General features: G+C 42.9%; 1 protein-coding gene across 1 annotated transcript; it reads left to right on the top strand.

Annotated features, from left to right (window-relative positions):
* Positions 1-9,850: 9,850 nt before the first annotated feature.
* On the top strand, positions 9,851-12,713 carry LOC145397989 (uncharacterized). The gene is made up of 2 exons (XM_080270956.1): positions 9,851-10,014; positions 12,546-12,713. The coding sequence occupies exons 1-2, from the start codon at positions 9,880-9,882 to the stop codon at positions 12,711-12,713; spliced, it is 303 nt and encodes a 100-aa protein (XP_080127082.1). The 5' UTR covers positions 9,851-9,879.
* The last annotated feature ends 4,922 nt before the right edge of the window (positions 12,714-17,635 follow it).

Genomic DNA, 17,635 nt, shown 5'->3' with positions numbered 1-17,635 from the left:
TATTTCATGGTGGATTCCCTGTCGTATCTCGGATTAGTTTTTGCAGGATGGTTAACGACATTAGAATCTTTCCCTGGCTGGCGTTCTTTCGTCAAAAACAATTTCTGGTTACTTGAGGGAAACTGTTATATCTGTTGTCCGTTATGTGTTGTCTGTTATGTTATCTGGTGTCTGTTTTCTATTATCTTTTCTGTTTTCTGTTATGTTATCTGTTTTCTGTTGTCTATTTTGGGTGGAAGGACAGAGAAAGAAAAGTTTCCATGTCTCCAGTTCCTCCTGTCAAAACCCATCACGGTTACGACAGGGCCTGGATCGTAAATGTGGTTGAGTATCCCACCCCAGTGTTGTATTTTCTTTTGTAACTTCCTTGGTGATGGGAAGAGACGCCTTCATGTGGTGGCAGCGATATAACCGAGTGGCTCAACTACCTTGTTTTTCAAACCTCCCTCAGCTATCCAATATATTACCAATATGCCGGGAATCGAACCCGGGACTCTCAGGTCAGAGCCAGCGAGCATACCGGGTTCGCTTCCCGACATAATGGTAATATATTGGATGATTTTTCCTATGAAAAGCACAGGTTTCTCTCTTCACTCTCTCAACTACTTCCCTATCCACAGAAAGAAGGATTGTGGACTGCAGGAGAACGACAATTTAAGCCTGCAGTCCACCAGGTTCGCATTTTATAAGAGACGCCTTCATGTGGTGGAACTAATGTAATCAAGCCACTCTATTGCCAGGTTAATACGAACATCCTTCAACTACTGCCCTGTTCATCGAAAGGAAGAGGTTGGACTGGGGAAGATGAGCGAATTAAACCTTCAGTCCACCGGGTTCATGATTCAGATGAATCTCAGGCCACAAAAACAACCCCTTCCGAATAGTGAGATCAACGTATATATTCATATTTAAATATCCTATTACCAGATGATTTTTTTGAGGTTAAGAAAGTTCCCCTTACTAGAGAAGAAAATATACTCTTTTACCCTAACCTGGTCATGATTTTCGTCCATTGGTTGCTTATTTCACGTGGCTCAGTGGCAGGAAGCGGCAATACTATGGCTCTACATCCTTTTCACATCACATCATGACTAGCATCATATTAAAGTGTTAATTTATCGCTACAGCTCAGCATTCAAGCTGGAGAGTTGTTAATTTTCGGCCAAGTTAGAGTAAAAAGAGTATTGTTCTTTTATCTTGGCCTAGATTTTCGTCCATTGGTAGCTTAGTGGTAGAATGAGATGGTACACTGGCTTTACGTTCTTTTCATTGAACTTCTTCGTGACCAGCATTGTACTCTAGTGCTAATCTACTGTCACAAATCAACAATCAAGATGGGGAGATGACAGTTTTAGGCCAACCATACCAATGCATCCTCAAAATTCATGCAGCCACAACTTAGTATTCAAACAACAGAAGTGCCCCAGTTCCTTCAGATGAAAACCAACCAACTACAATACATTCTTTTTCTCCCCCAGACAGCCACACCCTTCCAACCAACACTCTGTCATTGCTGGTTCGGGGTCCTTTGCGTGGGCAGGACCTCCTGGTGGTGAGCGAGGACCACAGCCATCGCCTACTAGATCTGAGTCAGGCGCTGTCAGCAGCGGGACTTTCCCTCACTCCCGTCTACCTCGCCAGCCAACACTCACTCCTCCATACTCCACGTCCCCAACACCACATCAGGGGATCAAGACTTACCACTGTCATCATCTTCTACAATGATCCTACGTCATTTCTCCTCCTCCTGGCAGGCAACAAAGACTGGAATCCTTGCTACCTGGTCCTCTTCTGTCTGGACCCATATCTCAACACGACCTCTATTTTGAGTCAACCTGTCGTCCAACGCTCAGAATTCATCCTGCTTCTGCAATCGGTAGTTAAAGCAGGAAAAACATACATATATTCCTACACCAGCCTACCCACACAGCGCAACAGACAAGGATGCTCACTTACAAAAGCTCCATTGGAAGTTTGGAACCCTAGTAAACTTTACACACTCAAGTCTCTTTTCCCGCCTCGCTTCCTGGATTTCGGGGGCAAGATTTTGCAGGTTTCGGCCCTATGCTACGATAATCCTTTCGTTTACCGCGACAAAAATGGTGGCTGCGTAGGGGGGAATGTAGACGCCTTGAACATCATCGGAGACAAGTACGGGTTTGGAGTGAACGTGATTCCCCTCCCGAATGTTGAGTTCGCTCGTAAAGTAAACGGCACCTACACAGGCATGCTTGGCCAAGTGATGTACCACGGGAAGGACGTGACAGTCAACGTTCTTCAGCCGAATAGGGATCGGCTTCACGACTTTGATCTCACCTATCCTCACTGGGACACGAGTTTCGCCTTCCTTATACGCGTCCCGCAGCCACTGCCGCGTTGGAGGAATGTTCTGTACCCTTTTTCAATGCTTATGTGGGGACTGTTGGCAGCTACGACCATTGTGGTGGCTTCGTCTCTTGCCTTACTTCTGTATCAACAACGTGTTATCAATGATCCTGTCAACGTTGTCCTCAAGGTGATTATATTGGAGTTGATTGATTGATTGATAGATACCGGTAGATATAGATAGACATATAGATAGAAAGACAAAGAGATTGTGTGTGTGTGTTCTTAATTTGATTTGGAGAGATATATATATATATATATATATATATATATATATAATATATATATATATATATATATATATATATATAATCATCGTCATCAGCCGTTTGAGTATCCACTGCAGGACCGGCCTATCCCGACCGAAGTCGGGACAATACAGCCAATGAATCTCTACCAAGTGGCTTAGGCTGTCTGGTAGAGATTGTATGTAGGTTGAGAAGTGGTTGTAAGTGTAATTGTAGTGTTGGAGTGGCTTTGGATGTGTGTGTAGTCTGTGAACCAAGTGTAGTCGGCCGCACAAGCCGACTGGATGCAAGCATACTTTATACTATGCAACACTGGTTCAACCCTTGTGTCCACCTATGCAGTACATGGCCGGGTGAACACTCCCAAAGTTTATGACTCTGGCTGGGCGTGAACCCTGGCTCACCTGTGTAGGAAACGCACACTTTACCACTGTACCACAGAGGCTCTTTCTCTCTCTCTCTCTCTCTCTCTCTCTCTCTAGTCTGAATGTAATTGAGATGAGGTGTCTGAGGAGTATGAGTGGAGAGATTTGTATCGATTGAATGAGAAATAATGAAGTGCAAAGGAGAACTGGAGTTGTTTTGGAGATGGCTGATGGAGTTGAGCAGAGGGTGTTGCGATGGTTTGGGCATATGGAGAGAATGGATAATAAACGACTGGTGAAAAAGATAACTAGAGCTGATGTTAAAAGTGTAAGGCTGAGAAGAAGACCACGAACTGGATGGATGGACAGTGTGAAGAAAGCATTGGATGCGAGAGGGATGTCTGTTAAGCAAGGAAGAGTGGCTGTGCGTGACAGAAATAAATGGAGAAAAATTGTGAATGAATAAATGATGACGCAGCCCTGAGGGGATATTCTCCCACATTTGGTTTGATCAGCTGATCAGGTCACGTGCGGATAAGGGGATGGGTCTATTATGATGTGGCAGGAGTAAACCAGCTCTGTTGTCTGGCCCTGCTGCGGATGTCACTGATTGCACTGCACAGTTGACCCTCGTGCGGTGTGGTATGGTGAGGATCTGTCCCTTCTCCCAATTAGAGCTATGATGCGAATGAATGTGTTTGAGTGGATGAGTAAATTGGGAGTGTGTCGTCCTGTCTCGGCTACCTCGCTTTCCTTTGGGGAAGCAGCCTGGGTATATATATATATATATATATATATATATATATATATATATATATATATATATATATATATATAGATAGATAGATAGATACATAGATAGATAGATTGACTGATATAGATATGTACGGTATGTATATAAAGTGGACCCTCATTATAACAAACCAATGGGGGGAAAACCAATGAAGTGGATACTCCGTTCTATCCGATGGTCGCCCCTGAAGTGGGATTTCAAGTACATGTTAGGATATTAATTAGTAAAGCCTTATATTCTAATACTAAAAATGAAAACTATACCCCTTTTAAACTAACCTGTCTCATTTGTTCACACCTTTGACTTAGCGCCATTTCATGACTAGACAATATTACTAGTCTGTTTTCACAACTCAGCAATTATGATGAGAAGATGGTAATTTCAGGCCAGGCTGGCGTGAAAGGGGTAGGAAACTCATGCAATGTGCCCTTCACCTGTATAGATGGATGCAGATGCTCACACTTCCATTCTTCTTGTATGCCTCAGATTGAATTAAATGTTATTCATCGTCACTGTTGGCAAAGATGATTTTTGGTGGCTTTTGTGTCACACCTGATACAGAGAGTCCTGAGGTGTTGGGGTCCTGAAGATGTACTGCTGGATGCTGAGGCTATGTGGAGGCTGCCTGAGGATGTTGCTGCCATGTGCACATTGGAGGTATCTGACTGTGCAGAGCCTCTTGGCAGCAGTCGGCACATGCTTGAAAAACTGGAAGATCTTATCCAGGATTTTCCTTGGCTGCTACAGCTGTATTAACTCCAACCAAGTTAGATGCATGACCTCATAATGTTGAGCCAGAGGCCCTCCGACCTTATCTTCACGGCCAGGATGGTGTTTGCGGTATCAATGGCTGCATCCAGAGACGGTTCAGATGTCTTTTGTCTTTCTCCTTTGCCAGTGTCCAGTCTTGTAGTTCATCTAGTCTCCTCTTCTGTCTGATGATGGTTAGTTAGGCTCCAGCCTCCTCATCCAGCCATTCATGCATCCTCTCCTCAACAAGATCACTCTGCCCTGCAGCTACCAACATTTCTGCCATCCTCAGTGGCTCAAACCCATAAATATCATGCAGTGGTACTGGAGTCTTGGGGGCTCTGAGGAGTTTGCACCACCTACTGGCAAGAGACAGTTTCTTCCACACTTCTGCCAGGTTGATGATGGCATCTTTGATGTTGTATATCTTGAATCTGTACTGGGTTTTCTTGCCTCTGTTGTCTTCATAGTCTTCCTGGTCCATCCCATCCACAGTCACAATGATGCACTGGTGCAAGTAGAGCATTCTGAGTGCCTCTGCACTCTCTGTAACTCCATGGTCCATGGTCTGGGTAAGGTCAGTGATGTTACTGCCAGGATCATTGCTTGATTCGTCCATCCTTGCTGCAATTCAGCAGAGGAAGGATAAGCTGGTGCATTGTCTAGCAGCAGCGCTGCCTTCATGTTGTCACGACTGATGCTACAACCTTTTGGTGCTGCTGCACGGAAGGGTCGTAGCTGTGGTGGAACCAGCCATGAATGATATCTTGGTTAAACCAGGGTAACTTGTTACCATGGCACTACACAGGAACAATGACCATGATGTCCTTCAGTGACCTGGGTCGCTTGCTCTTACCTACTATGATTGGCTACAGGCGATGAGAGCCATCAGCGCTGGGACAGGCCAAAATGGAGAGACGCTCCTTCGCCGATTTATGCCTTGGGGTCCTGCCAATATTATTATTATTATCATTATTATTATGAGAGTGAATTTAAGATGATACTCACGCTCATCTTAAATGTCGGCACCAACTTGCCCACGCCCGGCTTCCTGCGCTCCTCTGTGGGGTGACTTAGGATTGTATGATGGATGAATGGATGGATTATTATTATTATTATTATTATTATTACTAGAAGTAGTAGTAGTAGTTGTAGTATATTATTATTGCCCACATAGTGGGGCGATACTTTAACCGCATGAGTCTGTGTGTGTGTCTGTATGTGCATCTGCGTGTTGCTGGAATATCTCAAAATCAAGAGGGCAAATTATAACCAAACATTATAATAATAATAATAATAATAATTATTATTATTATTATTATTATTATAATTATCATTATCACCAACACTATTTTCTTCTCCCACTTCTTGCAGGTAGGGTCTGGGTTGATAGGACAGTCCATGCCGGATAAGGAGATAACAGTGTGGTGGGCGAGGGTGTGGTTGGTGCTGTGGTGGATTGCGGTAGACATCTTAGCGGCCGGATATACAAGCAACCTCGTAGTCATTCTGACAGTGCCCGTCTACCCTGCCAAACTTGAGACCGTGAAAGATCTGGCGGAATCCCATCTTACGTGAGTTGATTTGTAAGCTTCTGTGTGTGTGTGTGTGTGTGTGTGTGTGTGTGTGTGTGTGTGTGTGTGTGTGTGTGTGTGTGTGTGTCTGTCTGTCTCTCTGTCTGTCTCTCTCTCTCTCTCTCTCTCTCTCTCTCTCTTACGTAAGACATTTTACAAGCTCTATATACTAGCATATGTCAAAGTTTCATACAATGCTAATCATGAAGAAGTGCTATGGAAAGGATGCATTGCCAAAGTTCTGTCAAACCACCACTGAAATAAAGTGGAAAATAACGAAAATATTTGGCAAAATAGAACATGTATAGTTTACTAAACATTGGGTAGAGAATTTTATGGAGGGTAGTCCGGAAATAGCGCTGCACAAGTAACTCATCTGATTATTGTGTTGCCGGGATGGCTCAGTCTGCTGGCGTGGGCGTGACAGTGGGGGTTGGAAATAAATAATGGAGGATGGATATAGCGATGACTGAGCCGCCCCACAGCACACGAGAAATGGCCCGGCGAGGTGTAAGAGGAGCGCTACATATGGACTACCCTGTATTTTGTGTATTATATCTTAACACTGACTTATATGATTATTTATAAAGCTTCAATGTCGACATAGTTTACAGCAATAACATACAAGATGATATTAATGGGTAAAAGGCAGAATAAATCGCTAGGGAAAAGGTGTTACCAGGTCCCTCAGGTATGGAATGAAAGTGAAAAAAGAGTATGATGATGGTGGTGGTGCTGGTGATGGTGAAGGTTATGATGTTGGTGATGATGGTGATGGTGGTGGTGATGGTGAAGGTTATGATATTGGTGATAATGGTGATGGTGGTGATGGTGGTGTTGTTGGTGGAGATGGCGATGGTGATGATGCTGGTGTTGATGGTGGTGATGGTGGTGATGATGGTGGTGATGATGCACATTTCCACATTTGTCCAAAACTCTTCTCTCACTATGCTTGCACGATCTTGCTTTGGTGCATACACACACACAATCGCCCACATTTGTAGTCCAACTTTCAATCTTACCCACATAATCCTTGAGTCAATCGATCCATACTCTCTTTTATTCTCCTTCCATCTGTTACTCACAGTGATACACACTCCTTCTTTTGCCCTCTCATTCTCACCTATTCCCGTCCATACTCCTATTCTCTCACAGTCTCTCCTCACCATTTAGTTTCACTTAATCCACATACATCCACTTCCGCACCCTCAAGCACCTGAACAATCTCACTCTCTTTGACCTCATCATTTGCACCTCTTTCATTCCACTTCGCCATCTGTATCATATCCTTTGTTCGGTCGTTAGTCATCTTCTGGTCAGTTCTGGTCCAAAGCTTCTTGTTTGTATTTTTAGTTAGTTTTTCTCCGAGAAGGGGCACTAACCTTCTGCTAATCCACTTGTTGTCATGTAGGGAACACGTGTCGGTTGGTTATAAGGTTACCACCCAGTGCTGGTAATGCTTTCCTGGTTTACAGGAAATCATTTGGCTTGCCACTCGATGTAGCGCTACCCTAAAAACAGAGTACCACTACACTAAGTTGGTGGATGATGGGCGCCCCCACCTACCACAAACAGACTTAGTACAATTCTAGACGGAGATATAACAGAGGCGAGATTCAGGTTGTGTTAGCTCCGGTACTTTTTCTAGGCCTTCTCCTTGTTGTGGACACATTAGAACAAGCATGACTTAACCTTTTTCTTTCTTTCAGTAGTCAAAAGATATCAGAAAGGAATGTCTGCTTCCATGCCCAAGAGACCAACATTCATAATGTGCAAGGCAAACTCAGATGGCTGTCGGCCATGGAAGCGAGAATCATTTTAGGGAAAACCATAAAAGTACCGCCCGAGGGGTTCCCAGTCAGCAGCTCCAAAGGGTCAATGCTGCCCATTCTTGCGACGGTCCAGAGGCCTTACTGGAACGATAGGACAGATGAAGGTAATAAGGTTGTGGTCGGAGGAGCCCAATGGAGAGGAAAAATTGACAGAGTAAGCAGAAGGAAAGACGGTCAGGGATACAATGACGGTGTTGTACGAGTACATGCTGCTCTGTCATTAGGGATAGAAAAGACAACAGGCTTGTTCACCACAGTGATCAGCTGATTTGAACGAGAGCCAAAGGTGGTGGTGAACACTGAAATTAACTGGAATGGAGCTTTTAGAGAAACAATAAACTGATAGTGTTTCCATCTTTAAGTAAAACAAAGAATTTTTCATAGTAGGTAGAATGGAGATGTACACAACGTATTAGTGTGAGAATGACAGGCCAGCCGAAACCAGAGCATAGAGAATCCAGAGGACTGAAGTTCAGGAAAACGAGAGAATTAGAGCTTTGCCACATCACTGCTTATTTTATTTTGATAGAAATCAAAAGGCTAAAAAAAAAATCAAGGCAAAGGTGCAACTACAGAGAAAATGGTGAATTAGAATAAAATTTGTGTTTAATATCCTCCAGTTTTGTTTTATCTCAATAGCTGCTCGACTCCATCATGTTCCATACCTTACTGTGGACACCTCTTACCTATTCTTATGTTACCTTAACCTGGCCCAGATTTTTGTCCTTTTGTAGCATGTTTCACGTAGCTCAGTGGCAGAAAAAGACAATGCCACCTCTCCACAATGCACTTTTTCGTGACTAGTATCAGTTTCTTATGTTAATTTATTGCTACAACTCAGCATTCAAGATAACGAGATGACAATTTTAAGCCAAGTTAGAATAAAAAGAGGCGGTTTCTTTCCTTTTTGTTCTTATTACGGAGTGAGGAAGAAGTCTAGCGTGGTAATGGTGATGATGATGGCAATGACAATGATGATTCATGATCATTCTCTCTCTCTCTCTCTCTCTCTCTCTCTCTCTCTCTCCAGGCCCGTGATGTACGACTATGGAAGCTTTGTACCAGACGCCTTAAGGAGCTCAGAGAACCCCATCCTAGCCGAACTGGGGAGGAGGCTGCACATGGACCCCAACATTACCCTCAACGATCCACATGCGGCTACGGTGGAGCTGGTGATGCAGAGGATGCATACTTTGATTGCCCCCATTGATTATATGATTTACACGCAGCATCGCAAGAATTTGACTCGGAACACTTACATTATGAGGGAGAAGGTGGGTGGTGTAGAGATAAACACACAGCCAAACATACAGACAGAAAGATAGAGAGATGGATAGATGGACAGATTTTACACACACACACACACACACACACACACACACACACACACACACACACACACACACACACACACACACACACACACACACACACACACACACATACACACACACACACACACACTAAGAAAGACATATAGATTGATAGATAAAAAGTTGACATGGATACAGACTGACAGACAAAATTATACAGGCATAGACAGACAAACATAGATAGATAGACAGATAGGTACACAGACACACGGGACGGTAGACAGATAAACAAATAGGAAGAAACAAAGATAAACAACCACAAAGCTGGTGCTATAGTGTACTTGCTTCCACAGATATACAGCAACTTTATGATCTGGGTAATACGTAGCAACACCTCTACACCCACAGACAGATAGATAAATAGATATATATACTGTATACGCAGACACACAGCTGGTGGTATAGTGTACCTACTTCCACAGATATACAAACACTTTATGATCTGGATAATACGTCGCAACACCCCTACACCCACAGACAGATAATTAAATAGATATATATACATAGACACGCAGCTGGTGGTATAGTGTACCTACTTCCACAGATATACAAACACTTTATGATCTGGTTACTGCGTCGCAACACCCCCTACACCCGCCTCATCTCAGACAACCTCATCCGCCTTGTGGAGACCGGCATCCTTTCCAAGATCTATCAACTGCACACCGGAAGCCTCCTTGGAAAAAGTTCGCAAGTAAGTGAGTCGTATCACCTCTTCCTTAGCGATTTATTTCCAAGATTTATTATTTGCACAACGGAAGCTTTCTGGGAAAAAGTTCGGCCGTAATTGACTCGTAGCACAACTTCCTTAGCGATTTGTTTGCAAGATTTAACAGGTACTAACTGTCCACACTGAAACTGCGGAACATGTTGGGGCGAGCGAGCGAGCAAGTCAGGCAGTGCTGAATATTGTCTCATGTGGCTCATCATCTTCCTCTGATTTCCTGACCTGAAAATACTCGAAAGAACTTATTAGATTACACTAAAATTATTCCCTCACACTTCCTAAACCAACTCTCTCAGCAATCGTTGGAAAATACTGCTGCGCTGCTCACGCAATCTTAAAGCGTTATTTCTTGCGGAGCAGGCTGTTACGCTGATTTGCCTTATATATATATATTTTTTCCTCGATTTACGGAAAAACTATTGGGAATTACGTATGATGAGTTGTCTATAAAATGAAAATAACTGAGGATTTTTATGCTATTGGTGTCTATCTTGTAATTTCAAGATGGCTGAGATATTCAAAAAGTTCGCTGCTCTATTACAGAGATCTCCTCCCGACCCCTGCCCCCATTTCTTGCTGATGTTATAAATCGTTCGCTCAGGTACATATTGTCGGGGGTCCAAACTATGACAAAATTTGGTGTTCGAGCGAGAGAATTAGCTGCATACAGCAAATGTCACTGGCAAATGTTCGCCCATGATTTGGGAATCGGTAGACGTATTTTTGTTATATAGGAGGCTTTGTAACACTTTCTCATAGCGTATTTTCTTACTTTTAACGTGTTTTAGATGGCAAAGGAAGCATTGTAGTAACACTTCCTTAGCGATTTTTTTTTTCCAAGATTTGTTAGTTGTACACGAGATGTCTCACTGGCTGAAGTTCGGCCTTGAGTTAAGCATGGGTCTGATATCTTAATTACGGCATTAGTGTTTGTCTTGCTTCTCACTGGCGTAAGAAACGTTAAAGACTTTTTCTCTAAGCGTTTATATTGAACAGTTCTCCTTAATTTTACCTTGCAGTTAGCTTACAGCTTTTTCATTTCGTCATGGTTTGCATCGGTGACATGAGGATGTTATGATGTAACGAGTGAAATCGCTTATGAAGAGGAGTTACAAGGCTTGGAACATCAGTGTGAAAAAGATGAAATTTACCCATATAACACAAAGGGCGTTGGAGAGGACGCCTTCACGTGGTTGTACCGATATGACTGAGTGGCTCCGCTGCCTATAGTAAGATGAACGTCCCATAATTCCCTCCCTTCTCCCCCTCCCCAAAGAGGCTGATGATCTGCAGATGGGTAACCACGCTGCAGTCCACTGGGTTCAGGTTCAGAAGAGCCTGGGACTACAAATACTATACTCTTTTTACCTTAACCTGGCTCAGAGTTTCATCTTTTTGCAATTCATTTCGCATGGCTCAGAGGAGGAAAAGGACAATACATTAGCTGTTCAGCTTTCCCATGACACGTCTTTGTGACCATCATCACATTTTTTTTTTTTTTAACGTGTCCGACCCTGGGCAAAGGCCTCATGGTGCCTATTCCCAAGTCCCAGTAGTCCTCCCTGGGGCCCAGTAGTCCTCCTACATCTCCACATGTCACCACTTCGGCGCTAACACCCACCATCCATATTGAATACATGCTAGGGCTGTCTCATACAGGACTGGTGTACTGGTATTAGCGGGGGTATTTTTATGACATGTCGGCGGGTCATCTGGTAGATCAGAAAAGTCTGCTTTTTATGAAATTCAAATCCTTAAACTGTTCCCTGCCCCAGCCGGGATTCGAACCTGGGTCCATTAGGACTGCAGGCCGCCTCTCTACCGATTCAGCCACCGCCTCCCCTAGTTTTATTGTTACAACTGAGGACTGAAGATGGAGAGATGACAACTTTAGGTCAAGTTAAAATAAAAGCAGTATAGTACCATACTCCTCTTATTTTAACCTCTCCATCTTTTATACTGTAATGGCAATAGATTGAGAGTAAAGTATGATGCTAGTCACGAAGAAGTGCTATGAAAAATGTGTAGAACCATAGTATTGTCTCATTCTACCACTGAACGACGAGAAATAAGCTTCACAAGGACGAAAATCTGGACCAAGTTAAAGTGAAGAGAGTATAACAAGATCAAACTCCCATGACTCACTCTCAGTTGAATAAAATAATCTGGGGTTACATTAAATAAAATGCTAGAGCACACACACACACACACACACACACACACACACACACACACACACACACACACACACACACACACACACACACACACACACACACACACACACACACAAATGCTGTCTTGTTTCTGTGCTTTTTTCATCTTTTGTTTCTCCACTTTTTCTTTCCCTACATCTTAATACTATAAACAATAACTTTTGGTGTATCTACCTACTTATCTATCTGTCTGTCTATGTATCTGTCTATTTATCTATCTATGTGTCTGTTTATCTATCTATCCATTAATCTATATATCTATTTGTTTTGTCATCTCCACAGGCTCGAGGTAAAGGAGTATTGAACCTAGAACATCTTCAAGGCGCCTTCATAGTGTTGGGCCTCGGCGTGGTCGTCTCTGCCATCACCCTCCTCACGGAACTCGCTTACTCAGTCTCTAAACACAAAAAACGCAGGAGTTCATTGATACAAGAGCCTTCGAAGGCATAGAACGAAGGTGCTTGAGCTGCTGGGATTTGAAGCCGTCACAGCAGCACAAAAGTGGACAATGAAACTCCCTCAGAGAACATCAGTCTGATTCTCTCTCTCTCTCTAACTGATAGGCAATGATAATACACACATCACACACACACACACAAAAGGCAGAACATTGGAACAGTTATAAATAAAGAAATCTATGGTATACGAGAAGAAACGAATATGAAGCCCGATACTTATTATTATTTTTTTAATTAATAATAATAATAATAATAATAATAATAATAATAATAATATTATTATTATTATTATTATTATTATTATTATTATTATTATAATTATTATTATTGTTATTATTTGAATAGTGTTTCTTGAAGCTGTCCTAGCTATTATACTGTGCAGTATATCTCTCTAACAATATAATCGATTCTTACGTATTTGTCTAATAAAATCATTACTTCTTATGTACCGTTTTTGTCAACGTATAACCTCAATAAAACAATTAGCCTTATTTGATAACAATGTTAACACTTCCCTTTTTCCTTTACAGTTCTCTCGCAACTCCATTTCTGTGTGTGTGTGTGTGTGTGTGTGTGTGTGTGTGTGTGTGTACTGTAATCCCACACGCACGATGCCATTCTCACCTCAATATGCAGACAGGTTAAGCAAGGCCATAGTTCGTGGCAAAGATTCTCGTCCTTTTGCAATTAATTTCACGTAGTTCAATGGCAGAAAAACACAACCTTGCGGTTTTACATCCTTTTCATAGCACTTCTTCATGACTAGCATCACAAATAAGCTGCTGAATGAAAGTCTGCGCTGGTTTACAGTCAATGATCTTAAGTAAGGCAATAGACTCCCTAATCAACAACACCGATGCTGGGGAGGGGCGCCTTCATGAGGTGGCACTGATATGACCGGGCTGTACCACTGGCTGGTTATAATAAATCCCTCAGATCTCTCCCTATCCCCCGAAAGAAGAATGGTGGACTGAAGGAGGTCAGCTTCAGCCTGCAGTCCACTGGTTCACGTTCAGATGAGTTTACTGTTGCAGCTGCTACTACTACTACTACTACTAGTACTACTACTATTACTACTACTACTACTACAAGTACTACTACTATTACTACTACTTCTACTACTATCATAACCATCACACCACTACTACTGCTACTATTACTACTGCTACTAATTGTACTACTACCACTACTACTACTACTACTACCACCCCTGTTCCTACTGCACTGTCACCACTACTACTACAACTACTGCCACTACTACTGTACTACTACTACTTCTCCCGCTAATACTACTTTTACTACTACCACTACTACTACTCCTACTACTACTAATACAACATCTGCTACTATTACTACAACTTCTACTACTACTACCTCTACTTCTACTACTACCATTACTACTACTACTACTACAAAACAAAATACAACTCCAATAATCATGTAGTAAATTTACGATCATAAATAATACAATATTCTTGTTTCTCCTACTTGGCCTAAAATTGCCATCTCTCCATCTTGAATGCTGAATTGCAACAGAGGAGTAACACTCAGATATGATGCTAGTCACGAAGAAGCGCTGTGAAAATGGTATGGAGTCGTAGTATTAATTTCTGCTAAAGAGCTACATGAAAGACGTTGTCTATCTATCTATCTATTGCCAGACGCCTCAATCCCGTTTGGGGTGGCCACAAATAAATCGCCTCCACGTCGTCCTGTCCCCCACCATTTCACTGCCCTGCTCCCAACTCACACACCCCTCTCTCATATACCTCTCCACCCCATCCCTTCATCTCATCCTCGGCCTCCCCCTCCCTCTTCCCCCCTCCACTTCATTCACATACACTCTCTTCGTCAGTCTTTCACCCTCCATCCTCTCCACATGGCCAAACCACCTCACATCCACATCCACACCACACCGCTCCTTTATATCCTCATTCGTCAGCCTGTCTCTCCATGTGACTCCACAGGCTCCACTTAAATAACTCATTTCCACTGCTCTCACTCTTGACTTGTGTCCTTCCTTCCAACAATGTCCAAGCTTCACTTCCATACGTTAGAGTTGGTATCACAATACTGTCATGTAGTAACTTTTTCACTTCCATGTTCACTTCCCTGTTTCTTATCACTGCTTTCAAAGAACCAGCAACCTTTCTTCCCTCCTGTACTCTTTCAAGCACTTCACCCTCCAAACCTCCATCCTTACTCATCACAATACCGAAGTACTTAAACATACTCACATTTTCCAATTCCTCACCATCCAAACTCTCTGTAGGCTACATTCACTGACTTCACCTCTCTCAAAGACCATCACTTTACTCTTCCCTACATTCACCTTTAGATTCCGTTTCTTGCACACTCTCCCAAACTCATCCATCAAGCTAGCTCCCCTTCGTCTTCACTCAGAAACCCAGTATCATCTGCAAACAACAGTACAGGGAGTTTCCAAACACTATCTTCTCTCACCAGGGCCACTCCAACATCCACTACCCTACCTAGTACCTCTTTTATTACCCCATCCATGAACAGATTGAACAACCATGGATACATGACACATTCCTGTTTCAACCCAACCTCCAAAGAGAAAAATTCACTTAGTTCACCATCCACATGCACTGCAGCCTTTGCACCATCAAACATACTCTTCACAGCATTCAACAACTTTCCATCTACTCCATATATTCTAAATACTTTCCACAATCCTTGTCTATCCACCCTGTCATAGGCTTTCTCTTAATCCATGAAAGCCGCATACAACTTCTTTCCCTTCTTTAGAAACTTTTCCACTAAAGATCTAAGAATGAATATCTGATCTACACAACCTCTTCCCTTCCTAAAGCCTCCCTGTACTTCTCCAACTAATTCCTCTGTTCTTTCTCTAACTCTGTCAATAAGTATCCTACCATACACTTTTCCTATTATACGAAGAAGACAAATGCCCCTATGATTACCACACACTTCTTTTTCCCCTTTTCCTTTGTACAAGTGAAATAATTATACCGTATCTGACTTCCAATCCTCCAGGACTCTACCTTCCTCCCAGGCCAATCTGCACATCTTCTACATCCATTCTACTACTATCTCTCCCCCATGCTTCAGCATTTCACCACACACTCCATCAATTTCTGGGGCTTTCCCCAGTTTAACTTTCTTCATTGCTTCCACAACTTCTATCCTACTGATTTCTTCCTGTCTTCTCACCTCCCTCCTTCTCCCAGCCATTCCCCAGCCACTTATACTTGCATTACTTCCATCCTATATGTTCAACAATTCATTAAATTGTTCTCTCCATCTGCTCACTTTTTCTCCCTTCTCCACTAGTAATCTACCATTTTTATCTTTCACTCCCCTGCTAACCTCACTTCCACCCTGTCTTACTCTCTTCACCTCTTTCCAGAACATTTTCTTACAGTCCCTCCACTTTATACTCAAATTTCTTCCAAATTCCTCATCCACTTTCTTCTTACTCTCTCTTACTAACCTTTTCACCTCTCTCTTTCTTTCTACATATAACTCTCTCTTCCGCCTCTCAACTTCTTCCACGCCCCTCTTTCTCATCCATTCATTGTATGCTTTCTTCTTTTGTGCCACAGCCTGTCTCACCTCTTCAGTCCACCACACTGTTCCTTGCGCCCCCATCCGTCTTCTCTTTCTCCCACACACCACATCACATGCTGCACATATTTCTTCTGTAAATATCCTGCACACACCTTCCACGTCCCCCATCTACTCCAATTCATATTTGCCCTGTCGTTCCTCCACTTCTCTATTATACTCTGCCTTTTTCTCATCCTCTTGTAACCTTTCCACTCTCCTTGCAACTACTTCCTCTCGTCTTTCCCGTCTTCTATTCCTCCATCTTACTTGTATCCTAATTTTGGCCACCACCAAGTAGTGGTCAGAAAGTCCACTTCCCCAGCCTCTATAAGCTCTTGCATCCATTACACATCTTCGCATCCTTTCATCCACACACACATAATCAGTCATTGTCTTCCTTTCATTCAGTTCACCACCCACCCTTCTCATCACTCGCCATGTATACCTGTGGATCATTTTATGCCTGAAGAGGGTATTGGCAATCACCAACCCCCTCCCAGAACAAATGTCCACTCACGCACTGCCATTCTCATCTATCGCAGCAGGCACACCCCACTCACCAACTATTCCATCCACCTTCACATTCCCTACTTTACCATTCATATTACCGATCAAAAACACTCTCTCATTCCTTCCAAACTTTTCCATGCACACTTCCACATTTGTCCAGAACTCTTCTCTCACTCTGCTAGCACGATCTTCCGTTGGCGCATACACACACACAATTGCCCACATTTGTATTCCAACTTTCAACTTTACCCACACAATCCTTGACCCAACTGATCCATACTATCTTATGCTCTTCTTCCATCTTTTACTCACAACTATACATACTCCTTCCTTTGCCCTCTCATTCTCACCTACTCCTGCACATATACCCCATCCATACTCCCATTCACTCACACTTTCTTCTCTCCATTTTGTTTCAGTCATTCCACATACATCCACTTTTGCACCCTCAAGCACCTGGACAATCTCTCTCTCTTTCACCTCATCATTCGCTCCTCTTACATTCCACGTAGCCATTACCAAGTCCTTTGTCCGGTCCTGGGTCGTCATCGTTTGGTCAGTACTTGTCCGAGGCTTCTTGTTTGTTTTTTTAGTTAGTTGTTTTCCGGGGAGGGGCACTAACCCTCCGCCAACCCTTTTAGTCGCCTTTTACGACAAGCAGGGATACTGGGGGAGTATTCTTGAAAAAAAACCCTACCCCCAGGGGACGAAAATCTGTGCCAAGTTAGGCTAAGGCAAAAGAACGATAGTCACGAAGAAGTGCAAAGGAAAGGATGTGGAAACAAGATGGAAAGGGATGAAAATCTGGGC

Source organism: Coenobita brevimanus, chromosome 44 (assembly GCF_032717465.1).
Source record: "Coenobita brevimanus isolate Jiangsu-jjx chromosome 44, ASM3271746v2, whole genome shotgun sequence".
NCBI classification, from domain to species: domain Eukaryota; kingdom Metazoa; phylum Arthropoda; class Malacostraca; order Decapoda; family Coenobitidae; genus Coenobita; species Coenobita brevimanus.
This window is presented reverse-complemented; position numbering and strand designations above follow the sequence as displayed.

Coding starts and splice junctions, on each gene's coding strand:
- LOC145397989 (XM_080270956.1), top strand. CDS start 9,880: ATGATCTGGTTACTGCGTCGCAACACCCCCTACACCCGCCTCATCTCA. Junction 10,015..12,545: donor TCCTTGGAAAAAGTTCGCAA/GTAAGTGAGTCG, acceptor TCATCTCCACAG/GCTCGAGGTAAAGGAGTATT.